This window comes from Exophiala oligosperma, assembly GCF_000835515.1.
Source record: "Exophiala oligosperma strain CBS 72588 unplaced genomic scaffold supercont1.3, whole genome shotgun sequence".
Classification (NCBI taxonomy): Eukaryota; Fungi; Ascomycota; class Eurotiomycetes; order Chaetothyriales; family Herpotrichiellaceae; genus Exophiala; species Exophiala oligosperma.
Window position 1 is genome coordinate 2960319 of NW_015622820.1, and position 25408 is coordinate 2985726.

General features: G+C 50.1%; 8 protein-coding genes across 8 annotated transcripts; 6 read left to right on the forward strand and 2 right to left on the reverse strand.

The window, feature by feature from the left end:
- Positions 1–340: 340 nt before the first annotated feature.
- Positions 341–3195, forward strand: PV06_03816 (uncharacterized protein). The gene is made up of 2 exons (XM_016404634.1): positions 341–747; positions 800–3195. Exons 1-2 carry the CDS (start codon positions 564–566, stop codon positions 2644–2646), a joined length of 2031 nt encoding a protein of 676 aa, XP_016265639.1. The 5' UTR covers positions 341–563; the 3' UTR covers positions 2647–3195.
- A 105-nt stretch (positions 3196–3300) lies between these two features.
- PV06_03817 (uncharacterized protein) lies at positions 3301–4853 on the reverse strand. The gene is made up of 3 exons (XM_016404635.1): positions 4526–4853; positions 4232–4308; positions 3301–4145 (listed from the first exon to the last, which is right to left on the reverse strand). Exons 1-3 carry the CDS (start codon positions 4650–4652, stop codon positions 4056–4058), a joined length of 294 nt encoding a protein of 97 aa, XP_016265640.1. The 5' UTR covers positions 4653–4853; the 3' UTR covers positions 3301–4055.
- Positions 4854–5048: 195 nt separating this feature from the next.
- Positions 5049–7236, forward strand: PV06_03818 (uncharacterized protein). Its single transcript, XM_016404636.1, has 2 exons — positions 5049–5516; positions 5568–7236. Exons 1-2 carry the CDS (start codon positions 5121–5123, stop codon positions 7032–7034), a joined length of 1863 nt encoding a protein of 620 aa, XP_016265641.1. The 5' UTR covers positions 5049–5120; the 3' UTR covers positions 7035–7236.
- A 1640-nt stretch (positions 7237–8876) lies between these two features.
- On the reverse strand, positions 8877–10735 carry PV06_03819 (uncharacterized protein). The gene has a single exon (XM_016404637.1). It carries the CDS (start codon positions 10378–10380, stop codon positions 8968–8970), a length of 1413 nt encoding a protein of 470 aa, XP_016265642.1. The 5' UTR covers positions 10381–10735; the 3' UTR covers positions 8877–8967.
- Positions 10736–13529: 2794 nt separating this feature from the next.
- Positions 13530–15204, forward strand: PV06_03820 (uncharacterized protein). The gene is made up of 3 exons (XM_016404638.1): positions 13530–14128; positions 14180–14613; positions 14661–15204. The coding sequence occupies exons 1-3, from the start codon at positions 13667–13669 to the stop codon at positions 15145–15147; spliced, it is 1383 nt and encodes a 460-aa protein (XP_016265643.1). The 5' UTR covers positions 13530–13666; the 3' UTR covers positions 15148–15204.
- A 110-nt stretch (positions 15205–15314) lies between these two features.
- Positions 15315–16636, forward strand: PV06_03821 (uncharacterized protein). The gene is made up of 2 exons (XM_016404639.1): positions 15315–15641; positions 15694–16636. Exons 1-2 carry the CDS (start codon positions 15399–15401, stop codon positions 16570–16572), a joined length of 1122 nt encoding a protein of 373 aa, XP_016265644.1. The 5' UTR covers positions 15315–15398; the 3' UTR covers positions 16573–16636.
- A 3302-nt stretch (positions 16637–19938) lies between these two features.
- PV06_03822 (uncharacterized protein) lies at positions 19939–24041 on the forward strand. The gene is made up of 4 exons (XM_016404640.1): positions 19939–20185; positions 20246–20463; positions 20518–20888; positions 20963–24041. Exons 1-4 carry the CDS (start codon positions 20108–20110, stop codon positions 23710–23712), a joined length of 3417 nt encoding a protein of 1138 aa, XP_016265645.1. The 5' UTR covers positions 19939–20107; the 3' UTR covers positions 23713–24041.
- Positions 24042–24116: 75 nt separating this feature from the next.
- On the forward strand, positions 24117–25167 carry PV06_03823 (uncharacterized protein; the record flags this gene model as incomplete). Its single annotated transcript, XM_016404641.1, has 2 exons — positions 24117–24546; positions 24618–25167. The coding sequence occupies 2 exons, from the start codon at positions 24117–24119 to the stop codon at positions 24953–24955; spliced, it is 768 nt and encodes a 255-aa protein (XP_016265646.1). The 3' UTR covers positions 24956–25167.
- Positions 25168–25408: the final 241 nt, after the last annotated feature.

Below are 25408 nucleotides of genomic sequence, written 5' to 3' on the forward strand. Positions count from 1 at the left end.
AATAGATATTTTCCGCCCAGCAGGAAAACCTTGCGGCTGCACGTGAGCCACCTGTAATATTACCCCGGATTTGGCCCTGATTCCGGCTACGTAATTTCAACCTCTTTCTGACACCACAAAATCCCTTCCGCCTTCCGCCCTCTTCGCCTGCGGTCTTTGCTTTCCTGTTCAAAATTTTCACTTCCCGCCATCACCTGTCCTTGCTTGGTCATGGCGCCCAGCTCACCACATGACTTGACCTCAGTGGCTGGTCCGGCCGGTGCCTGCAATATCCGCCCTGCAAATTCTGGAAATCTGGGGAATATTGTGATTCATAGTTTGCCGTTAACTGCTTAGTCGACAAGAGTCTTCGTGGTACGCGTTACTTGATGGCAATATCGCCATCCAGGCCCAAAATGAAAACAATGACACAGACTACACTCTCTCCGTCCTTTCACTCGATTTCTATTACCCCCATCAAACACATTCCAAGCCCCTTCCCTGCAGCTTTTTCCATTCTTGTGGAGCAGCCTTGATTTGCATCGTTGATCCTCATCATACACTCTGCACTGTCATAAGCCGGCATGACCATGGAACCATCTGCCCTTTTGAGGTGCATACACATCAACCGTCGCCCGAATGATGATCTAGCCCCTCAAACCCATGAGAAGGAGATCGAACTCACACACAGTCCTCACTTACTACTCCCTCCAGAAGATATGAACTCACAGAGAAAGTTTTCCTACGCTTCGGTCAAAGAAGAGCAAGGTATGATGCAATATCCCGCCGTTCCGACACAATAACTAACTTGTTGCCACAGGAGAAGGTGTCCCCCAGTCATTCGAGTCCTCCCTATCGAGCCGAGACCTTGAAGAGGTCGAATGGATAGCGTGGCCATGCAGTCACTGGTGCAGGACGAAGGGACTCTGTTCTTACCATTTCGGTGGTTCGCATGATGAGTACATCCGTACGAGACTCGAAGGCTACGCTCGCAGCAATCCGAGGAAGCTGGAGAAGATCCTGGACGAACTGGACAAGAGACGGGCAGCACAGAAGTTGTTTAACCTTCCCGATGCCAAAGAGATCACTCAGTTCCATCCTCGCCCGGCCAGTTTTAGTCTCGAGGTTTGGAGGGAAAAGGTCAGAGATGCAGTAGGCACACACGACTTCACCCTCGACAACCTCGACGAAACGGCCATTATCGACGACGACGATACTCTGTCGCAAACTTCGTGTTCCAGACCTGCGTCATACCTCGAGTCCATGCCGATTGAGATCCTGGAGATGATTTTGTCCCGAGTCACAGTCGACCACACAGCCGATCCCTATGCACGACCACATGTCGATCTTGCATCCTGCTCACTGGTCTGCAAGAAGCTTTATGCTGCCGCAGTGAGAGTGATGTACAGACACGTTTCCATCCCTCAGTCTCGAGCCTTCTCCAAACTCATGCGCAGTCTCAACAACGACAAATCCCTCGGCGAACTGGTCCACTGGCTTGACTTTTCCCATTATTCAAACATGGGTTTCGGCAAGGCTCGCTCAGCACGCAATCAGACGCCCTTCCTCAAACCCGAAACACTCCTAGCTTGTCTAGACATGATCCCCAACCTTCAAGCATTCCTTGTACACGAGCATGTCGATGACGAACTCGACGTGGATATCTTCCGCAAGCTCTTCAGCATGCCGCTTCTGCAGGCTCTCGATCTATGCGCTTGCTCCTCCCGGCCTTTCGCTGATGCCTTCACCAATATTGTGACACAGGCAACACTCCCCTCAGCCCTTCCCAGTCTTCAACGAGTGTCCTTGCACGAATGCACTACACTGCAAGAAGAAGTTTTTGAAGCGCTTCTTCCACGCCTTACGAACCTCACACACCTTGACGTGGCGCACACACTAATCAACGACACCGCACTCCTCTCGATTCCCCCAACAGCCAAGATTACCCATCTCAATATCGAGCGCTGCACCCACCTCACGGGCTCTGCCGTTGTAGATTTCCTTACTACGCATCCAGCGGTCAAAGACAGCATTGTCTACCTCAACCTCGCAGCGGATGCCTCACGCCACAGGCTTCTAACATCGAGCGACCTGACACTCCTCCTTTCTGCTTTGCCGTCGACATTACGCTCACTCAACATCAATGGCGCGAGAATTAATCCAAGCCATATCTCAGCGCTAAGGATGCTAGCAGGTCACGTCGAAGAGCTGGGTCTTCGTGGAGCACAGCTAAGTCTAGCTAGCGATATTAAGCCTCTCCTCAAACAGCCCCATGCAATCCGGTACTTGGACCTAGCCGACATCAAGTCTGTCACACAGATGAGTCTAAGCTACAGTCCCAGCAGTCTTACCGACACCGATACGCTACCCTTGGAAGTGATCGAGCTAGGCCAAGATGTGCTCGGCGAAATCAAGCGTAGAAACGCACATGTGAAGAAGCCTGACTGGGTTGTCAAAGAGCTCGGGCGACGTGGTTGGTTCGTCAGGCAGCCGGTAGCTGTCAATGACAACACAAGCGAACAAGAAAAGGCACAGGGCCAGGTCGAAGTCGACGATGGGTCCCGATCATGGAAGATGGGAGCGCGATGGTGGGGAATGCGCAAGATTCCTGTCGTTGAGCAGGATGTCGGTGGTATGTACGGGTATTTCATGTTTAAGAGATCGTGAACAGCCAGGGTTTCATGCACACCAATACAGTCGAAGCATTACCTGTGCCTTCCAGTACGGTGGAATAGTCACGGTCAACATTACACGAATTTTGATTCTACGACATTGCGAGTTTTGGGTTCACGGTTACCAGAAAAAGTTTGGGAGCATTCGAATTGATATTTCAGCATCAGCGTTGCATGCAAGAGCCGTGAAACGGGAACAAATTTTGTTGGTTGCTATTCTTTCTCTCTTCGGCAAAGCATGGCATAGCATGATGAGCGATATTTGTGTTTGGGTTCTACAACGAAATGGGTTGCTTTTGGAAACATTTCTTGGCTGCATGGACACAGACACGATCTATATGAAATGGAAAGACAAGGGGTCACATGCATGGGGAAACGAAATAATGAAAATCGAAACGGACATTATGAGTATGATCATTAGGATGGAGTCTGTGTAGATGCATAAACACGGCAGATCATGTGTCGTGTGGTTTGTTATAGCGGATTATTTTTTCTCGTAATATGTAATCTTCTCGACTCTTGAATCAAGCCCAAAATCTACGAGTCTGTAGTTTTATTTTCCAAAGTGATTAGACAGAATCGTTTTCTCCCTTTGTCTATCAAGTGTGAATGGTTGGTCACTCATTCACTTCCGTATGGACACTGGAGTCTGGTATCGAAAGGATTTCACATTTCAGTATAGATATCTTATATGGGTACATCTGTGGTGGACATGCAATTTCCCCAGGTGTAATATAATAAGACATGATATATATATACACAACACTCTGTCCGTGGCGAATACTCCTCCGTACCGGGTGACTGGGTCGGACAAATACTGAAAGGGTTCATGGGGGTTGTTTGTGTTCCAAGGCCATGTGCAATGTTCCATGATGATACCAGTTACACAATGTGTTTTGCTGAGACGGAGTATGCGCGCGCAACATATACAGACTTTGAAAGTTCATCCCCCTTCCCCCCCGTGGTACCATCACATTCGACATTGGAGCATCCTCCGGCTCCTTACCGAATATCAATTCACATCACTCCCGGAAACTCTCTCGAGATGATGAATTGGTTTTGTTGCAATGTCTCTCGACGGGTTGAGCTCTCCTTACCGAGTATCTCGTGCCTTGAAGAATGGCCCCTGAGTCTCATTCCTCGTCACGAGAGGAGTGATTCATTCTCCCGGCGGCGAGTCGTCATCGAGAGTGAAGAGCTCACAAGTTCTTTCGGGTCATCCCAGCAGCTGTCACATCTTTGAGATTGAAATTTGCCCTTTGGGTGTGTGTCTCTCTCCCCCCCCCTCCCACAGTCTTCGTGAACTTAGTCTCGAGCTTTGCTTACAGCGCTCCAGCTCCCAGGTTTTTTTTTGGCGCGGGAGAGGGTCCACCTCGAAATATGATACAGGATAAACTTGGTGAATCACGTCCTCCGCTTTCTGGGACCAGCGATATTCGGAAAGAGACGGGCAAGGTGATGGTTGATTGGAGATTTGTCCTTCTTGGGTCCTTTCTGTAGTCGGCATGTAATTAGCATTCGGATAGAGTGAACTCGTGGGTTGTTTTGGCAAAGCTGAGGACACGGGGTGGAAAACGTACCGGCGCATCTACACAGTCCCGTAGAGCCTTTTCAAGGTGTCCACAGTCTCCAGAGGCAGCTCCGGCGGCCCAGCAGTCTATCAGAGGAACTTGTTAGCAAAGATATCTCAATGTCCTTGGCCTTTGTTTCTTTTCTCATGCGTCGTGGTCAAAGTGAACATAGTTCGCCCGACGAACCTCCCCGACTCAGATCACATCAATTGTCCGCACACTTTGATACAATGCATCTCCGGTATAACCACTGGATGTAAGGGGGTTTCGTGTCTGCGTCTCGGGGGAGATGTGTGAACGTACTCAACATGGCGCTCATGGGTCCTAAGCACGGATTCGGCTCTGCCTTGTCCGGGTGTCTGATCTTTATCCGGGACACCGTTTGTAGTCTGATTGGGTTTATGGCGGTGGATGAGCCTTTGGGAGGCATGGTGAAGAAGCTGAGGGGAGAACCGAGAGTTTAGAACCGAAGACTCGCTGTGGGAGAGCTCGTAGCAGTGCGATCGCGACCCGGGAATATTGTCGTTGATACCGAAGCGGGTGCCTGCACTGCAGAGGTAAGGCAGTGTTGGCGTGAACTATCCACCTGATCGGATCAAGGGGAAGAGACAAGGAGGGAATATAGTTGTTGATTGACTCTCATGTTGGGTTGTTTAAATGCTCCATCGAGTCCACCTTGTAAGTAAAATTCGCAGTCACGTGGAAGCACTTTACCTTCAGTTCCTACTGGGCATGATTGGACGGAGTTTGCGGAGAAAGCGAGCTGTGAACTGCGGCGAAACAGAAGCATTGCCATACGAACATCCAGAGATAGTACTACATGTATGCTCACTATGCTCTTCCATTCTTAATTGTCCTTGTCTGATTTCTATTTCCCTTTTGTCTGTCGCGGTTAAAAATGAGCAAGCCCAGTTCTCAATTCTGGACTTGCTCGCGTTGCCTTCTACAAGCGCAACGATTGAGGGGAGTCGCTTTGAAAGCCCCTCGACTCGACTATAGAGCCATAATCCGTTCAGATCGTACCTTTAGTAGCACGTCTTTTGTCGCCGATGAGAAGTCCTCCGGTTCGATCGAGACACAAAATCATGTCCGGAATGAGCAAGAGAAAGGTGCCATGTCCCGGCGACTGGCAGATATGGCGGAAGAGACTATGGATACAGGAAGTAAAAGCGACCGTAAGCTGATGAAAGAGGCCGGCTTTTCAGAAGAACTCAAAGCACAACTTGAGCAAAGGATAGCGCAGACAAGCTTCAATGCTGAGAATCAGCAGGCTATAAGTCAAGTCACTATGCCGGTACGCCCATGAATACTTCCAGTAATGGTGGCAAGCTGACACTTGCAATAGACTTCTGCTGGAAAAGGCACTCGTGACATGGCTGCCGCAGAGCCCTGGACAGGGTCAGAAAACCTCCACGATGCTGCATTACGCATGCTCGATGACTCCCACAAGAGACTACGGACACCGAATCGACTGCCTTCTCTCGGTGTAAAAGTCAACCTTCGCCCTGCACCCAAACCGAAAGTATCCGCGGCGGATCGGCTAGCCAATGCACGAGATAGGACCTCCCGTTATTCCATCAGCCAGCAAGATGATATGTCTGAGGATGAGAGGGAGAAATATCGCAAAGAATTGAAGGACAGATTTTCTCCTGGCGCGAGGCCTATGCCTGCGTCGCTCCAAGGCCTCACAAGTCTGGCGAATGAGAGGATAGAAGATGCTATCGCCCGAGGCCAGTTCAAGAATATTTCCAGGGGTAAAGGTGTAAATGTGGAAAGAGATTATAATGCGAACAGTCCATTCTTGGATACAACGGAGTATTTCATGAACAAGATCATCCAGAAACAGGACATTGTTCCGCCGTGGATTGAGAAGCAACAAGAGCTGGTCAAAGCAGTGGCGACTTTTCGTGGTAGACTGAGGAATGACTGGCGCAGGCATGCTGCGAGATTGATCTCCAGTTCCGGCGGCAGTGTTGAGAGTCAGGTCCGGCGGGCAATAGCCTATGCTCTGACGGAAGAAATCGTCAATCCTAGGGTACGCAAGGTGGAAAACCTCAGCTCAATCGCTCCAGATGGCAGTTTGACCAGCGTGACAGTTGAGGAGAGGATCGCTGCCGGTGTACCAGTCGAGCCTTCCGAGTCGCCGGCAACACCAACACCATCAGGGTCGCAAGCTGAGCAACCGCAGGAAGTGATACAGATTGAAGTTACAGAGCAGCCCGCGGAGACCGCGCCCGTCGCAGTCACCGAAGGAAGTGCCATAGATACCGAGTCGCCTACTACACAAGGTGCCGAGGAGCCAGCAGCACCTGTACCTGATACCTCCTCTTCCTCCCCCTCCTCCTTCCCACCACCATCATCTGCTTCCCAGCAGGCACAGTCTCGACCCCTGAGACCAGCGGCATACGCTTTCCGCGATCCAGATTGGGAAAAGGCAGAATTGTCATACCACACACTAGCTGTTCAGCAGCTCAACGACCTCACGCGCTCCTATAATTTGATGGCCCCTAAGATCGCCCAGAAACCGTACTACACTCTCGACCGAGAGTTGAAGCGTTGCTTCGCAGACGTCGCCCCCACTCTCGCCGACGAGATTCTCGAGCGTAGTCGTAAACCGCTCGTCAAGATCAGCATCATGCCGCATCAAGAAGGAGGTGTGCTGGAACGATTTGGGGCCGGAGAGAGATATCATGGTCACCATGGAATAATCCGAGACGAGGTTCACGGTAAAGAGTATGGATTTCGGCAATTCTGGAGGGATCTCTTTGGCGGCGGTGGTGACGGAAAGGAGAAAAGGCGCCAGGTTGCATGAACAAGTACTATATACCGAAGAATGTTCAAGACGACAGCTGCGATCACTCTCACAACAATCACAACAACGACTAGATTCAAATCTAGATGTATATCAATATAACAACGACCTACGACCACGATGACGATGAAGAAGATTTGGAAAATGTAAAATCATTGTTTCTTGTATAGCATATCATTCACTCGTTCAGATAATCTCAAGCAGTTATTTTGCATAGTTCAAGAAGGAATAATACGCAGAGCGATGCTGCTACTCATCAAATAGTACTTAATACGTGGTTCATATATCCCACCACCGTCGTCAACCGCTCATGCGTGGGAGTATCTACCGAACACGCTGGGTATCTTAAGGTGACCCTTAGACCTTCCTTCTTCAAACATGACCATCTGAGTAACGTCGTTCATGAAAACAATCCATCATAGATGATGCAACTCTCGAAACTCCAGCTCTATCCTGACGCGAGAATAGATTTATAGAGATGGTCAATTTCTTTTATCGTATCGGACCTCTGCAACATGGGTATGAGGGGGAGGCAGTAAAGTGATAGAACTGCCGCCGAGGCCAAGGTCTCGCTGACGAGGAAGGCTGGGGATGCCGGCGTTCGAGCGAGCGAACGGAAGGGCCAAGATTGATCGCCCTTTCAAGATGACCAGCAGCCGGCCGTCTTGCGAGAGAAGCCGTTTAGGAGGACTCCAAATCCGGTCATACCTGGGCGGCCTCAAAACCCACAAACAACACAGACAATACTCCCCTGATACCCATGACGCCACCTTGGAAGTTGTTGGTGGTCATGACATCGGCGGCCTCCTGTGGCCTTTCTCGGTCGGGTGTCATCGTTTGGTGCCCGCCTGGTTCGAGTAGGCTGTTGAACACCTCTCGGAGGGAAGATGTTGGATGGTCCGATCATGGCCATGATGATTTATATTTTGGGTCGGTCAATCGGGCGAGTGAAAGGTGTCATATCCCCTGACCAGACTACTACACACCCGAGTGGTCCGGTCCTGACCCCGGCTGCGGTTCCGGTTCACATTTGGAATCGCAGGTCTGTTGTATTGTACCGTATCCGCGGTACTCGAGGCCGTTGAACTTGAAGAAGGCGTCGACGCGCGCTCGCTCCAGAGCCCGTTCGGCGTCGTCCTCGCCGTCACCTTCGAAGCTGAAGCGGCGCGAACGAGTGTGGCGGTACAGTGGGATAATGGTCACATGTAGAAAGGCCAGAGAAAAGACGACCGCAAAAATGACCACGAGCATGACGAACGAGGCCATCACGACAGGACTGCGGCGTGTCTCGGCAGAGACGGCTGCCGAGCTGACATGGCGAGGGAGGTCGGAGACGGCGGCGAGGGGGTTGCATGGGTTGACGTGCTGCATGGTGGTGTGGGAGAGTGCCATGTTGACTTTCTCTGCGTGTTTGATGCGAAGAAAGAGGTGGTCGACGAGAACGCAACGAGAGTATTCTTGTGCTTGGTCTGGATGTCGTTTGGAGCCAAAGTCAAGGTTGAGGTTGGTTGGCCAGACGATTGCAATGTGCAGTGGAAGTGGTGTTGTAAAAGTAAGGCGGGCAAAGAGACCAAGATGGCGGTGTGACGGGCGAAGAGGTGATTGATAGATTCAGGGACAAACTGAGACTGCGCGAGGTTTGCTGATTTATATGCATGAAATCAAGAGGATCTGATGAATGGGTTTGGGGGTTGGTGGAGCGAAAAAAGAACAGAAAGCCCGTATGAAGACCCTCGTACCATCATATCGAATTCAACGTGGAGAAGAGATCTCAGGCAGTCAAGTTTTGACGTTGAAGTATTTGTGGAACAGATATCTGATCTTGTTGATCAAAACTGTACTGTCAAAAGTCAACTAAGATCTACTTCAGAGCCTGCGAGGATGAAAGTGTCATCAAAACAAGATCCATATGGATCAACTTGTTGTTGTGCGCTCACCATGACTGGCTGGTCCTTCTCCGTTGCAGTACCTGTCCATCTGGTATTGCAAGAGAGTTCAGTATATCTGGATCCTGCTTGAACTCGGCGCTGTTGATCACATCTTGCGCCTTTGTCATATTTCTTTCGATGACAATCCCAGGAATTGCCCCGTTGTTCATCCTTTCGTCCTCAAACCCTACGCTGCCGTTCCCACTCTCGAGCACTCTGGCGAGATACCTCATCAGGCTTGTCAAGGCCTTCTGTTTGCCGTCCTGGTCGGATCCTTTCGTATTTTCAAGCGTTGTCGAAATGATCGCGGGCATGTAATATGGTAGCACCGCAGTTTCATTGTCTTTCCCATCGATGTTGAGACCTCGAATGAGCTGGTCTCTGCTCCCCGAATCCAGCCCTTCAAAGGATCTCGAGAAGAGTTCAGCTTGTTCCTTGTCGGCCGTACGTCCCATCGCGAGCAGCCGTAGAAGAGCTCGGTCCTTTTCATCGCTCACACTCAACCTACGAAATCCCTTCAGAGAAAGCATATTGCCACGCTTTGTCAAAACCTTGTCGTAGCCTTGTCTGAGACTAGCCTTGCCAGCTATGATCTCCAAGGACACTTCGTGAACGGTTTTAAACGCCTGAAAGACGGGTTCGATCAGGTTTTTTGCACCAGACGAGTCAATGTGTCCAGCTGCGCCTGCGACATCAAGCACTTGTTCCATAAATTTGAGCTCAAAAGCATGTTCATGGCCCCTCATGGTCAGGAGGCCCTCCAAATTTACCGGAACACTCTCAGCCTGGGCTAGTTGACCTGCATTCAGCTCCGAGCCAAGCTCGAGTCCCAGCATAACATCCTCTCGTCTCTCAGGAGATAGATAAGATAAACATGGCACCATGCCAGCCTTTGCTGCTTCGAGTAAAATGGCGTCGTGGTTTTGGTCAGGTAAGCGCTGGTTGTTGACAAAATAAAAATCCTCCTCCAAATTGCGATCTTTTCCCAGGTCGTTGATTATCATGGATAAAATTAAAGTGAACAAGTCCTCCTCGGACTTGAGGCCATTCAAGAATAATTGGCAAAGCCATTCGAAAGACTCCTCAGTCAGGCGGTATTCTGGCGATTGTCCACGAGTAAAACGTTGATAGTCCTTGTTGTGAATCCATCTCAGGGCGAGAACGCCGACTAATGTTCGATTGATCTCGTCGTAATTTTTGCCATACAGTATCTGTGACGGACTCGGATCTTCCGAAGTGCCGTTTGCATACCGTTGCTGGTCGGTGCCTTCCACGGCCTTTGCACACTTTAGGCGCTCTAGTTCCGGTTCGAAGGCTTCTCGTATCTGAATCAAGACTGTGGCCTCGTCCAACTCAAAGAACTCTCCAAGATCTATGGTGTCTTGAAGAGAGCACCGAGGCTGGGATTTGGCCATCATCGAGAAGCTTGGTCAGTTGTCATAGTGCACAAATTTCCTTCTGTCGCAAACCAACCCTGCAATTGTTGGCATCATCAACGAGAGAGAGCTTCGTTCGCAGAGGTGATGAGGACCGTTTGTCACGAAGGAACAGTCATTTGCACGTTCTTGTTCGCCTTGAGTGGTCTTTGCCGGCCTTAGACGAGAGATCTTTTGGATCGAGGCTGTGCTTAATTTAAAGCGATTGGCCACGATCGGCCTTTCAAATCGAGAACAGGAATACCTCGTGGCCGAAAAGTCGGCCACTTTTCCTTCTCACGTGGGTGTCAATGATCGTCGGAGGGCGAAAGGTCCAATAGAAGGGGGCAGTGTGAGGCGTACTCGTAGCTTGTCAGGGTTCAACCTGTATCTGGGCGAAGCAAGTTGAAGTCTCACCAGTTGCGACCGGCATCGCCCCCTTTCTCTGATTGGCCAGTGGCCTATTAGGATATTCTGCTGCTCCAACGTCGCTTGTCTTTAGCTGCATCAACTTCAATTGCTCTTCTATTGCATCTGCCGACATCCGACCTCATCTCTGACTCATGTTATGCGTCTCCTCTATCCTTATGCTCTCACTGCGAAAGACTGCTCCCACGATCTCATGCCGAGTACTCGTTGATCCCCGGACGCCTCGATTGTGGTGGCACACATATGTCTGGGATTATTGAGCTAGACTACTTTGAAGAGCGAGGATCTCGTAGTATCAATATGGATAATACGCTCTGAGGCGAGGGACATATCAAACACCAGACATGTGAGAAGTGGAATTGCAGAGCGCAGCTGTCTGCCAACAGGATACTGCACTGGTTGTGACGCGCACTCTGGGACGACTTGGTGACGAGCGCTGAAGGCAGAACGAGGACAACGCGGGAATATCCTTCTAAACTGGGTATTGCTCATAAATTCTTCTAGCGTTGGGTCTTGACCTTGAGGTCAAGTTGTTGAAAATCCCTCCTATGCTACTAATGATATCCTTTTCACTCCAATTCTTCATACTATCAATTCACTTGTTAAGCAGGGGTTTCGCGTGGTCCACATGGATCGCTTGGTATTGTCTGTGAATGGGATCAAAGTGAGGTGAATGCCAGTGAATGTAAGTGAATGGGCTCTATGAGGCGGGTGTAATGCGAACACCTTGGCGCAATACATGCTGCACTCACACTCCGCGTTGTGGGATCTCCATCTGCGACTCTCTGCTATCAGAATTACCACCACAGTCGCGAAGACTTCTTCTATCTCGTTTGTTGCTCCCCAATTAGATTCCATTGTTGTATTACCATCTTTCTCGGCCAATCACAACAGTTAGAGTCTCGGCGAGATCATGAGTTCACACGATGGTGATGGACGAAGCCTTCGTCCCAATCCATACATGGCTTTTGTGAAAAAATCTGCTGGAAGACAACAAGCTCGCCGACCATTTACTCGAAATCTCACTAATGAGATCAACCCATACAACCCGGTCCCTGGTCAAGACACTTATCCAACATCCAGTGTTCTACCACGCGATCGAGGTCTCGGTTTCGACAGCTTCAACAGGATGGATCTTCCAGCACATCAACCTGAGACTGAGAATGAGTCTGCCGCTGCTAGCTCGAGCCGTCGCGATGGGAATGACGTCTACATCTGGGATTCTGACGACCTACCGAGCGATCTTCGTCCTGGAAGTGATAGTGATGAAGTACCGGTCCGTTCAAAGAAGAGAAAGCGGTCTAGAAAGTCCTCCAAGGGTAAAGGCAAGGCCTACGCTGACAGGTTAGTGCTCTTTTCTTCGCTCCTTTACCTCTTCTGGTCAATCCCGCTTTTGCATATTTACATAATAAGCGTCCCCTCCGCTAACTTGTAATTTCAATCTCAGCACAAACTCTCCAAGCGACTCTGAGTCGGAAGCTGAACACTACAAATCCAAGCGAGTTCAAATGACGCCACTACCAGCCACTCTTAAAGATGCCACATTGGGTGACCGCATGCTATGGTTCTGGAAACTGGAAGGAAAGAGCTGGGCTGCAATTCGCAGAGAATACGAGAGAATCACCAAGAAGACATACCGGGAAAGCACTCTGAGCGTGCGATTTCACCTCATGAAGCGAAGCTTTGCAAACAATGGCGCCTTGGAGGTAAACATTCTCCCCAGTTTCCCATGCACCTTCTCGTAACACTTTCTCAGTTGCCTGACGAGTACTACCAACAAAACCCTGAAGAAAGTTACCTCAAGAACATCTCTAACCGGGCAAAACAGTATGTCGAGTATTGTGAAGTCATGATGGAGGCCGACAAAGAGATCGCCCCCAAACGTTTCGAGGTCGCCGCTCGCATCTTTGAGTCTCGAGGAAAGAAGATGACTCCAGCAGCCATCAAGAGAAAGTTTGCAAACATGAGGGCAATGGGCATGGATGTCCACCCTTCCGAGAGACGCCGCCTGATGGCCGAGGAGCCGCCCAACCAAGGAGGCATGGCAGATCTGGTGCCGGAGGATCTGACCACCACCATCAAGGACGCGGTTGACAGAGAGGTCACCGAAGAGGAGGTGGTAGCTGCAGGAGCTCTGGTCGAGGTAGCTGGCTTGGTGCAGTACCCAGACAGCGAGTAAGTGTTGAAGAGAACACCATGCCCTTTACATAAAGGAGAAGAGTTGTATGATCGAAGTGGATGCAATAGGCATCAATTGTCAGTGAGATTCTTCCTGATTGTCCCTTGCCATTTCAACTAGAAGTGTTGTGCCTAGCGGGATTCTTACTGCCTATGGTACTTGAAACATCACCTAGCGATGAACTTGACGGCAGCCCAACACTCACGGCGTTGTGACAGGTTCAATCAAAGTAGCCGTAACGTCGTCTTCGTCCTCATTCCACAGTAGCGCGTACAAAAGTATTGTTGAAATCAGAGCCAGCACCAATGCCATGACGAGGTCAAGCAAGCATAGGTTCTGACATGGAGCATACTCCATAGATCGGCTCCAAAATAATGCAATGGGGATCGACAAAACGGCAGTGCGCTCGCTAAAGCAACTCGGGAAGACTGACGATCTACTTCGTAATGAGGCCCGAGATTTCCCTTGTTACCACCCTATGACACACCGATTTGGGGAGAACATAATTCACTCTCTCCGCATCTTGTTCCTTGCAAAGTCGAATCACATTTCATTCCTTAATCCTTGTTCTCTATATATGACTCGAAATCTCAGACTTTAAGAAAAAGGAGGAGCTTCTTCTCAGATCGCGCCGATGCGAACAGAAAGGGTTGAGTCCGCTCCTGAAATAGCAATCTCACAATGAACAGCGCAAGAGTCCACGAACGTACCGACGTCACCAGCGAGTCACACCAGTCCATATTACTCGTTGGCACCCAAGATGAAGCCGGTCTCGAGGAACGTGTGCCTCCTGAGAATGCACAGCCTGCAATGAGACCGGTGTCACGGAAGAGGCAGACGAGTATCCTCTTATGCGCTTTTCTAGATGTCTTTGTTACCATCGGATTGAATCAAGCCTACGGAGTCTTCTTAAACTATTACTTGACCGACGGTAGCAGTGAAAAGGATCCCTTCCTCCCAAAAAGCGAGGTCTCGAGTAAAGCGATGTTAGCCTTTGTCGGCACAGTCGGTGCTGGCTTGACTTGGGCAGGAAGCATTTTCGTCAACCCAATCATGGCGAGATCAAAGGATCCTCGATGGATCACAGGCTCCGGGGCCATTTTCATCAGTGCTGCCTACGTGATAGCAAGCTTCTGCCATAAGGTAGGCGGGCTTCGGCTGGTGTGCGAGACCATTTCACTGACCATTGCCCAGGTATGGCAACTTCTCTTGACACAAGGACTGATGTATGGAGTTGGTGCTTCTCTGCTATACTTCCCGATCCTCGCAGTGGCTCCTGAATACTTTGATACCCATCGCGGCTCCGCCATGGGCCTGATTCTTTCAGCTGCTGGAGTTGGTGGCCTTGTCTATGCTCCAGCTGCTCGCGCGATGTTAGCAAATTTAGGTGCAGCTTGGACGCTGAGGATATTTGGAATTGTGAACTTCGCCATATGCATTCCTGTCGTTCTGGCCACACCGCCGTCTCGAAGCCTCAGCAAACGACCTACACTGGTGGATGCTAGATTGGCAAAGAGACTGACATTCATCCTACAAGCTCTAGCTGCTATGTCGCAGGCGGCAGGCAATCTAGTTCCCATCACATTCTTACCAGAGTTCAGTACGAGGCTAGGTTATACTGCTGCATTGTAAGTGTGTCGAATCGCCTGTGGTCGGAGCTGACTGTCTTTGTTAGTGGTGCTGCACTCCTCTCAATCAACAACGCCGTGAATACAATTAGTCGAATATCAATGGGATTCATTGCGGATATTGCCGGGAGACAAAACACCCTGGTCTTGAGTGTGCTGGGAAGTGCCATCACAGTCGCCGCATTTTGGCTGTCCAGTGCGTACGGCAATGATATGGGCCTCTGGATCACGTTCGTGATCTCGTACGGCATCTTCGCAGGAGGATATAATTCCTTGTTCCCGACCACTGTTATCGAAGTATTTGGAGCTCAGGCGTACGCCTCAGTCAATGGATTTATCTACTTTATTCGAGGGCTTGGAGCACTTTGGGGTTCCCCTGTTGGTGGTGCACTCGTGAAAGGAGGAACACACCCGCATGCCTACATCTCCCTGATATGGTATGATTTTGGGCTTCTGATGTTGTCAAGTTTCTGTGTCATTGGTGTGAGGGTACTGGACGCTTCTGCAAAAGGCCAATTCAAGCTCAAAGCCTGAGGCATATCTAGGTATACGTGTGTAAGAGTTAAAAATGAACAAGTCTCAACTCCTGTCTCCGATGTCGGCCACTTCTGTCCGGGGAATCTGTCCGGGGCATGAATATCCCCGCGCCTAGCCGAGTTTAGCCACAATACGTCCTTCTCCAATTATCATACCACCTACGACTTCACGCCTCCTCGGTTTACTTATGATCTACCTCTAGCATCGTTTTTGGTTATTGCAAGACACCGCAACTGGATCCTTGCGAAATGAACAAGCTCCCTCTTCGTTGTCTTCGCTCTGTGCGGTCGAATGCTCGCACTTTCAGCACCTCCAGAAGAGTCGCCGCCGATCATGTGAGAATAGTGGAAGTCGGCCCAAGAGATGGCTTGCAGAATGAAAAGAAGACAATATCTCTGGATACAAAGCTAGAGCTCATCAGAAGACTAGCACAGACGGGTGTCACACATATGGAAGCCGGTTCGTTTGTACCGGCGAAATGGGTGCCTCAGGTCGGTTCCCACGGCTCCCAGTCGAGATTCCCTCAACACTAACAATAAGCAGATGGCCTCGACTGCAGAAATCCTAGAAACTATCCTAACAAATCCACCATCTGCGCCTCAAGGTATCGCTTATAATTACCTCGTCCCCAACATTCGCGGCTTGGACAACCTCGTCAAGATATTCCAGGCGAAAGGCGCAAAGAACCCTACTGGATACCCTACACCTCCTCCCTCCCCCTCACCCGAACAATCAGAGGGCCAAACTCCGGAAGCGTCCTCCTCGAGCCCATCGGACAACTCGACAGAGATATCCTTGTTCGCAGCCGCGACCGAAGCCTTTTCACAGAAAAATACAAACTGCAGCATCGCGGAAAGCCTGGAAAGATGCAAGCCAATTATGGAACTTGCGAAACAACATGATATCCGTGTGAGAGGCTACGTATCTGTGGCATTAGGATGTCCATACGAAGGTCCGGACGTCGATCCACACAAAGTCGCCGAAATAACAGCCAGTCTACTGGAAATGGGGTGTGACGAGGTTTCCGTGGCAGACACCACGGGGATGGGCACTGCCCCGCGAACGCGGAAATTGCTACAGACTTTGAAAGAGGCGGGTATACTGGATGAAGACCTTGCCCTTCACTTTCACGACACGTACGGAATGGCTCTGGTCAACACGGTCGTTGGACTCGAGCACGGAATCAGGATATTTGACAGTTCTGTTGGAGGACTTGGTGGGTGCCCTTACAGCCCTGGAGCAACTGGCAATGTGGCGACCGAGGACTTGGTGCATTTGTTGCACAGCTTGGGCTGCGAGACGGGCATTGATATGGCCAAGATGGCAGAGATTGGAGATTGGATCACCAAAGAGTTGGGCAAATCCAACAGCTCGAGGGCAGGGAAAGCCACGTTGAGCAGGTTGAATAAGTCATGCTCATAGTTTTAGAGAAGAAATCAGTGAGTACTCCGTGTATATATGCCTCTTTTGATCTCCCTGTACGTATCGTGGCGACCATTTCTTCCTCGTCTTCTGTCTTTGTAGTCACTTTTCTCGACGCAGGACCTTGAGGATTCTGAGGATTATTTGTACGATCATGGACTCGGCAGTCAATCCACTCGCTCGACTGTCGTTCCCCCTTGGTGCAGATCACAGCGACAAGCACTCCACTTTTGAACACCCCGTACGCACGGAGTCTCCCCTGAAACGTCCCACAGCCCAAAAGTTCATGGGTTTTACCGATGACCTCAAACCAGCATGCGACGACGTCGCACATACCCTGTATGAGCGCAGGGGGAAAGTCTCTTCTGAAAAAAATAACAAAACCTTCGAGAAAGTCCCATGCTTTCGATTCGCGAGCCACTTTACGGAATCCTCTCTGTGGTAAGGAGTACCAAATTTGCTACTCCGTATGAGTACTCTTGATGGTCGGTCGGTAAAATTCCAGACACTCCTTGCGTCGAGTTTCGACTGTCCGCGCCCTACATTTACAGTAAGAGAGTTCTGGAACGTACGGGGAGTACACAGCCTCGTTACTCCAAAAAATGAAGGATCATGTCATTGTGTGCCCTCGATGTAATGGGCCTCTGTATGTTCAATCTTACCTCTATGGAGTAGTCCAGGTATGGATACGGAGTCCTGGTAGCTTCAAGCAATGTATCCTCCTTACTCAGGAGGTACTCGTACATATACAAGGAGATCAGGCCTTGGATTTGCAATGGCCAATTGATATTCCTCTGGCCCTTTTGTTTTCTTCCTTTTCAATTCAATTCTTCGAACGGAGCTGGTTCTCTGTTCTCTTATGCTTCTGGAAACAGTATTCAATTGGACAGTTTGCCAACTACCAATACATATACAATCTCGAATGATATACGCCACAGAGACTCGGTAGACAAACACGGAAAAAAAGGCCGGCATGGAAGAAACCTATCCTCTTGTACGTTGTGATGCCAACGACGTCGAGTGTGACTGTTGTGTATGTTCATGTCCCAAGCTTTCCCTCTGTCCCCTCCACAACGTACCTACTGCATCCCCGACGACAACTCTATCTGTCTACTGATCACTAACATATGCTCGAGATGTACTATGTAGCTTACACTCGATGACCATCCTTCGCCTCCTAGCCATGCAATTCCAAAAGAGTCTCCACATCAACACCATGTCGACATACCGTATCATCGACGTGTTCGTTCTTTGGACTGGCATATTATTCATCTTCATCACGGTCGCTGCGGCCGCATCGGAATTGGGAAAACGTCTGACGAATGTCACTTCGGCCACCGCCGCCCTACTGCTGCCGAGACTGAACGTTTAAGGGGGTTTCGTAAAGGTGCGTTTTGCATTGCAAAATACCACTTTCGTGACTACCTAGTGTCAACCACTCTTGCTTTTTTTTCATGTCGTGTTCGACCGCTGATACAAGCCTTGTGTCCAGTCGTTTCTACAATTCGGAGCAATGCGACCCATGCAAAGGTTCGTTTGGGTGTCCTTCGAGATACTGGACATCTTCACCGTCCGGGTTATTCCCTATTTACTACATGAACGAGTGTCGAGAAGATGATGGTCCATCGAGCTGTCGCAAGTGGTGAGCTTGACAATTCTTCCCTTGCTGTTCAATGATTTCGAGGTCGGTCCTCTGTGTCAGGGCTCTGGATGGATGGACGACCCGCGGTTGAGTCGGATTATGCAATGACCAGAAACGTAACAACGGCGTGTATGAGTCCAACACATCATTGCCGTACCAAACACGACTGCGTTTCTCTGGAATTGGGGGCCACAAGTACGCGGTAGGAGGCGTCGCTCGTCGCAACCGCTGGACAATTTTGAGCTTTTGTCTCACATCTCAAGGTTTTGCATGTGTGCGATGAATGTAAAATTGCAACGACTGGCATGGCAAGGAAGGGGTTGGGATGTTGGAAATGGCACAACCAGTAAACAAAAGAGATCAAGATAGACCTTGCTCATGGATATGATCAATGCGGAATTACTCTCAGACCATATACTGTTGTCTGGCTTGGTATCGTTGGTATAGAGAAACGGGCAGAGGATCAAGATCAAGGCAAGGGGGCTTTCGGACTCTGGCAAAGCATGAGAGGTCATATCACTGGACAAGGTCTTGTGCTAGATGTGCATATCTGGTGGACTAGCTCTAGCTCTACCTCTGCTACAGCCCAAGTAATCTGGACGCTGAACGGAACCTGTTTCCAGCCTGTGATGCCGTCTGAAGTCGTCCGATTATGGAATGGCCGAGCCCACCAACATATGAGCCAATGTTGTCATCCAGCGGTCCTGCTGTGTACCAGGTGTATCAGAAATGCGCAATATGATGATTGTAACCTCACCAATTCATACCGGTCAAACAAACGACGATCGTAATGTGTTTATGTGTGTGTGAGAGAGAGGAAATCGATTGCAAGAGATGTCGATGGTAGCTCAACTCGACGGGCATTTAGAATTTGGCATATCAGACATAGAGGAAGCCGGGAATCTTGACTTTCTCGTTGTGAAGGCAGCCAGTCTTTGTCGATCCTCTAGAACTTGGAGCTTCAGACAGTTGTTGAGTGGCGAGGAAGAGTCTCCTAGAGCAATGTCTGCTCGACCGTGTTGTTTGCATATGTCAGTTACGAGTGAAAAACCCATGCTTGCGCGTTGCTTTCTGAACCATGTCTGTGGCCGGAGTCGGAGTCTTTCACGCGCTCATCCTTGGGCTTTTGTCAAAGATCCCCTCCTTTCATCAAGAGTGTATCCACCAGAGGCTGGCCGTGATTTCTAAAGGGAACAGCCATCACCCTAGTGGACTTTACTGAGCTCTGCCAATTCCAGACAGCCACCTCGTCCCGCAAACTCAAGAACCATTCGCCGGGTTGGTTGAGCTAGTTTATAGCCTCCATCACGAAATGCGTCGTCCTTTTCATTTCTCCAGAACTCCTCGAGAAATGCAAAGACCAGCCCTATCGAAGCTGCCTCGTGTTCCAAATGGTGTTTGTTGTTCGGTAGCGCTAGGACTGCGTTTTCCCTCGTGGATCAAATGCAATGCGACTTCTCAAGTTGATTATTAGTCACTGATAAGTGGCCAATTGGAGACCACTCATTCATCGACTAGCATCATTCACCGAGCAGGATCGCATTCTTAAAGAAACGAATGGAAATGGAATCAGAGTTTGGGTCAGAACAAGGTGTCGATGCGAGTACGAAGTGGAAACACGCTAATTGGCTATTTACTCTGCCGTAGCATATTAAATACGGTTGTGCAAAAAGACTTTTCTTGTCGGTGTCGCCACTTGACTCATTCTCCAGATTTGGTCGTGATTGACTCTTTCCATGCCTGCTACGCATGGGAACGCCTTTTGATATCCGTTATATGTTCACGCTGATATCAACAGCCTGAGCGCAGCATTTTCATGCACAACAGTCACGCCGAGCTGGATAATATCGTCCCGGCGTTCCCGCCTGCAATGCAAATTGAACCACGGCCCACATGGGAGCTTTTGAAGAGGCCAGTCGTGCCGTCGACGATGGTCTCAAGCTTGAGAAGAATGCCGGACTCTTGATGGCAGTATGTGTTATAGATCAATCTAAAAGGTCGAGTGAGTAATTAGCTGATGGTAATCTCAAGACAAATAATGCCACAATCGCATTTAAAGCCAATACCGAGCGATTATATTTGCCTGAGCCACATTTCTATAAACATTTTGCCACAAAGGCTCTTCAGACTTCTCCTGCAATCAATCGAGGATATTGGCTCCGAATGCGAGCGGTAGAATGGGTTGTCCGTCAATTTCTCGAGAAGCCCTCAGGCCAGAGAAAGGTCATTATCAATCTGGGCTGTGGATAGTGAGTCCTGACGCCACTATCCCTTCTGGTTTGTTGAAAATGCTGATATATCAGCGATCCAATGCCATTCCAATGGCTCGCTCGTGAAAAGCCGCTATGCTCAAACACGAAGTTCATTGACGTCGATTACGAGCTCCTGATGGAAACCAAACGCGAGATTATTTTCAGTCGCCCGGAGATGAAAGGCTTATTACACTCCGTCATGGCCAGCTCGAGCGGCATCTGCCCCGAGATCTTGATCGATAGCCAGGAATACTCGGCCCTTGGCTGTGACCTGCGGAATCTCCGAAAACTGGGCAGACTACTGACATCCGTCGTGGATCTAGAAGACTGCATGGTTTTGTGTGTAGCAGAGGATAGCACCTGCTTTATGCGAACAAATGATGCTAATGCTCTGATACAATGGACTTCTGGTCTCTCGAGAGGTATTAATTACACCACGTTGAGCTCAAAATCCAGCTCAATTGCTGACGTCTAGCATCACACTAACACCCTGCAGACGTGACTTTTTGCGCCCTGGAGCCGCGTAGTCCCGATCAACCTGACAATGCATTTACAGCGAAGATGACTGGCTATTATGCCAAACAGGGTACGCCCCTACGATCGATTTTTGAATACGACGGACAGAATACCCAAAACCAACGCTTTCGCGAAGCGGGTTTCCCTAACATTGAGTACCAGAATCTTTGGGAGTTATGGGCGGATTCGAGATTCTTATCACCATCTCAGAGAATGGCCTTGGATTACATCGAACCTTTTGACGCCTGGGAAGAATTTGCTCTCCACGCTAGCCATCACTGTCTCGTTGTGGCTCACAATCAATTCAATCCGTTTCTGCCACAGCGAATAATCTCACGTCGAAATTCTGATGCGAGTGACGCGTCCGACATATCTGCAAGAACCTCCTCTCCGTGTAACCCAGATTCACAATTGACAGCCTTCCGCTACTGCAAAGCCCCAGGCGACCTCTGTGAGCGCCATCATGGTTCCACCTATCCAATACCCGGTCAGGATGCGATTGCAGTCTATGGAGGACAAGGTCCTACCTCATGCCGAGCGACAAGTGCAGTGTGTAGGCCACGCTATCTTCGGGATGAAACGCCAACAGTTATGCCTCCTGAGGTAGGTGCTCGCTGCTGTCATGTGTGCACCGCCATGAATAATGGCGATAACATTCTGGTTGGAGGGCGTGCATTACCAAATCAACCACTCCAAGACTGCTGGTTACAGAAAGGCAATACGTGGCATCGCATTCATGACTTACCGGAGCCTCGCTATCGATGCCGAGTTGTCCCTGTCACATTGCCTGATAATCTTTACGGTGCGGTCTGTTTGGGTGGAAAGACAGGACCTGCAAAAGTGGCGACCGACATACTTCTCTGGGAGCCAAACAGAGGCTGGCGTGTTCTTCGGGCTTTGATCAATCAGCCAGTCCCTAGATTCGGTCCAAACTTCATTCGCTTGGGCTTTAACCACGGTCTGTTCTTTGGCGGAATGCGACAGGATGGAGTGATATGTCAAGACTTCTGGCGATGGAGGCTTGTCATACGCGACAACGTCGTAGTGGGCATCTCTTTCCGTCCGTCTCACGCCTTGGACGCTAGTGCTGGTGCTTACCCATGGTTCTCACGATTCGGCGCATCCTATGGCTTTGTCCAAGACAATCTACTCATCATCGGAGGAATTGCAAAGGGCGGCTGTATTCCCAAAACATACGAGATTCTGTCGATGACCGGCAGTTTTTCTATTCTTCACGACGAAGGAAAAGAGTTCAGCTTACGCGTTACCTCTCTTGAACCGACCCGAGACTCAGATTGCCCTCGACCGATCTTGATCGGACACTCAACCCACAGAACACAGGCTGGCATGTTCGTCATCATTGGAGGAGGAGTTACCTGTTTTCATTATGGTAATTATTTCAACAAAGGTATATGGGTCCTGCATGATAAGGAGGCTGGTATCTCAGCCGATTGGGTTATCGTCCCAACGCGACCTTCCATCCTTCCTGGAGCCGGCTCAGAGCCCAGTATCAACGGTGGTGATCACCACCAAGATGGTTTCCTCATCAAGAGAGCTTTGGTTAAAGATCAGCGCGAATTCCAACTCATACTGCGAAGGCTAAGACCTATCGTTATGCCAATGCTCAATTTTGGTGCATGCATTCGACTCTGGTCGTTTCAGTATCTTCAAGGTCATGACTGTCTTCTAGTACCCTCCAAACCACAGATAAGCACCGAATCAGAGGTTGGCGATGCCAAATCTCAAGACATCAGAGCAATGCTTCGCGAACACCTTCAACACATCAGCATTGTATCATCGGATTTCTATCCTCATGGACTCACTGCAACAGCAAAAGGACTACGGCCCCTGAACTTGATAGATGAATTGCCAGAATTAGCATCCGACTTTCGGCTACCGACAGAGATGTGCTGCATCAAGCCTCTTGTCCATTCCACGCTTTTACATGTTTCGAACGGTATCAGCACGTTTCCCAAACATGACGTGATGGCCACGATCATGGTGCAAGTTCGTGGGGCGAAGAAGTTGGTTCTTTTCCCACCGGGTGACCTCAACGAAATCGGATATGCCGCTGGAGCGGTACACAGCAACATGAGAGTATTCAGCAATACCGGCTCTGATCAGAGATATTCGTTACATCCTCCGCCAAGGACAAGCCCTCACCTTGCGGTTTTGAAGGCTGGGGAGTCTTTGTTCGTCCCGCCGTTCTGGTCGTACGCTCATGTGCCACATTTCGAGCGCTCAAACGCCGAGAAGCAAGGTAGCCGGCCTCCCCATCCCGAGGGTATTACAGCCAGGAGATTGAGTTACGCCGGGTCCGACACTTCAACGTCGTCTCTGTCAAGTGCGTCAGAATTCACCTGCGAATCGCCCAACCCCAGCAACCGAACTCCTCTACTGGAGGACAAGGCTATTCCAGAACAGGCCTCTCACCTTGACATTGCGCTTAGCATCACCTTCCGCAATCTAAAACCTTCGGCATATGCTTCATCCCCCACAACAGGAAACATGGGTCTTGTGGCGTATGAAGAGGGACGACGGGACGTGGAAACGATCTTGGAAAGGTTCAATTGCCTCAAGAATCACTCAAACAACAACACGATGCGTGAAAATAAGGTCAACGGCACGACCGACTTGGGCGTCACTCTCGAAACTTCACCGAAAGATGTCACGAAAGCATTGCTAGAGCGTTTAGGAAAGGAGCTGCTTTCGAAGGCGGACGCTTTGTGACGGACGACTTCTACGCTTTATCCATCATGGCTGTGCCACTGACGAGGTCAATACTGTCACGCTATATACCCGACTCAAAGTGAGCTGGCAGTGCATGTTTGTGTTTAATGTCTTACATCTAGTTGTGATATGGAAGCACTAGGATTAATAAACGACGCGGATCAGGGGTAATCAGTGAAAGCAGCACCCTCATCCAGAAACAGAATTTCAGGAAGTTCAAGGAGTCACTCTAATCGTATTTCAGCGAGACCTTTCTGTCTGTTCAGACCGAGGACTATAAATGACATATACGTTTGTTCTTCGTATCTCCTCCCATCCGCTGCTCCGTGGACTTGTTTGTATCGATACGTTGAATCCCTTGCATCACAGGATCAGGATCAGGATCATCAGCTACATATCGCAGCATGTCCTCGCCACGACTCACGAGCCCTAGGGGTGGTGGAGATCGAGCTCCTCGCCTCCCAGCAGGTTTTGAGTACGAGAGGGTGCAACTCCCCTCATCCCGTCCATCCAGTCGTGATCCTCGACAACCTCGTCAGTCTGGAATAAGGGGTCGCCGACGGCCACGACCAACCTCACGATCACCACTTGCCCCGGTGTTTGAGGATTCATCGGCATGGATGGATAACTACTTCTACGCGAGACCGTCAGTGCCGCGACCATCCTCAGCGACGATCCTCCGCCCTCCTCCGTCGTCGCCGTCGTCGTCGTCGTCACCACAGACCAATAATTTACACTGCACGCCGTGGATCCTCAACACGGAAACGATCAACACCAGCCATAGATGTTCCGACGCCCTTTTCTTCCGCGACTCGATCGACTTGCAACCGGGGGGTACGGCACGGTGGCCATCCCCATTCTCCCTCGTCCGGAACCTTACAACTTCGGTGTCTCGATCATGACAGTCACTCCGACCATGTACACTCCCGGCGCACCCTATTCCGAGCTGAACTGGCCCCTTATGGAGGCTCAGGGTTTTTCACAAGTTCGACATCCACCACGACGGCCGCAGCAGAAGCAGACCGACGCGGTACACGAGCATCATCCGACGCCGAAACATCCCCGGCGTGGATCCGTTGTGGTGCAGCCACGACCCAGGCATGAACTCCTCCTCCCGGACGCTCGTGTGGACCCCGGCGTTCGAGATGGTGGACATGCAGAGGTGGGCTCGGGGAGTGAGGCATGGAATCATCGGTCAGGCGGCGGACATGAATGGGAGGGTGGCATGGACCGAACCAGGTGAGGGAAGCCCCCTGGAGGACATCCTGTATGGGTGGTGATCATCAAGACTTTGGATATGCGTGTGTGGGAGTTCTTGATACCCGATTGGTTGCCACGAAAGTGACTTGCGACGCTGATGGATCTCTCATGATAGGTTGACCAGAGTACCCTCTTCAAACTGCAAGTATGATGGCAACAGCTAATCACAACGATTGGAAATGAGACAAGGCCGGCCTTTGGTATGTCTTTGAACGTAAACGAAAATCCTCGTCATCTGGGATTCTACCATCCCCCGTCTTTTGCTCCCCCGTCGCATGTCCACGTTCTGAGTGTTGCTCTTTCCTATACTTTGAGAGAAAGAGCTTTCCACTGGGGAACTTGTAGACCTGATTATCTTCTTCAAGCAAATGTAGAATTTATGAAATATGTAGCCCGGCTGGAGGGCAATGAATCTCACGCATGCATTCGCGACAGA

Excerpts from the sequence above, each read along its gene's own strand:
- PV06_03820 (XM_016404638.1), top strand. The coding sequence starts at position 13,667 with ATGAACAGCGCAAGAGTCCACGAACGTACCGACGTCACCAGCGAGTCA. Across the intron at positions 14,129-14,179 it reads TAGCAAGCTTCTGCCATAAG|GTATGGCAACTTCTCTTGAC; the intron begins GTAGGCGGGCTT and ends ACCATTGCCCAG. Across the intron at positions 14,614-14,660 it reads CTAGGTTATACTGCTGCATT|TGGTGCTGCACTCCTCTCAA; the intron begins GTAAGTGTGTCG and ends TGTCTTTGTTAG.
- PV06_03816 (XM_016404634.1), top strand. The coding sequence starts at position 564 with ATGACCATGGAACCATCTGCCCTTTTGAGGTGCATACACATCAACCGT. Across the intron at positions 748-799 it reads TTCGGTCAAAGAAGAGCAAG|GAGAAGGTGTCCCCCAGTCA; the intron begins GTATGATGCAAT and ends TTGTTGCCACAG.
- PV06_03819 (XM_016404637.1), bottom strand. The coding sequence starts at position 10,380 with ATGATGGCCAAATCCCAGCCTCGGTGCTCTCTTCAAGACACCATAGAT.
- PV06_03818 (XM_016404636.1), top strand. The coding sequence starts at position 5,121 with ATGAGCAAGCCCAGTTCTCAATTCTGGACTTGCTCGCGTTGCCTTCTA. Across the intron at positions 5,517-5,567 it reads TAAGTCAAGTCACTATGCCG|ACTTCTGCTGGAAAAGGCAC; the intron begins GTACGCCCATGA and ends CACTTGCAATAG.
- PV06_03822 (XM_016404640.1), top strand. The coding sequence starts at position 20,108 with ATGGGAGCTTTTGAAGAGGCCAGTCGTGCCGTCGACGATGGTCTCAAG. Across the intron at positions 20,186-20,245 it reads ATGCCGGACTCTTGATGGCA|ACAAATAATGCCACAATCGC; the intron begins GTATGTGTTATA and ends GGTAATCTCAAG. Across the intron at positions 20,464-20,517 it reads ATCAATCTGGGCTGTGGATA|CGATCCAATGCCATTCCAAT; the intron begins GTGAGTCCTGAC and ends CTGATATATCAG.
- PV06_03817 (XM_016404635.1), bottom strand. The coding sequence starts at position 4,652 with ATGCCTCCCAAAGGCTCATCCACCGCCATAAACCCAATCAGACTACAA. Across the intron at positions 4,309-4,525 it reads ACCCATGAGCGCCATGTTGA|ACTGCTGGGCCGCCGGAGCT; the intron begins GTACGTTCACAC and ends TTCCTCTGATAG. Across the intron at positions 4,146-4,231 it reads GGGACTGTGTAGATGCGCCG|AAAGGACCCAAGAAGGACAA; the intron begins GTACGTTTTCCA and ends TGCCGACTACAG.
- PV06_03821 (XM_016404639.1), top strand. The coding sequence starts at position 15,399 with ATGAACAAGCTCCCTCTTCGTTGTCTTCGCTCTGTGCGGTCGAATGCT. Across the intron at positions 15,642-15,693 it reads CGGCGAAATGGGTGCCTCAG|ATGGCCTCGACTGCAGAAAT; the intron begins GTCGGTTCCCAC and ends AACAATAAGCAG.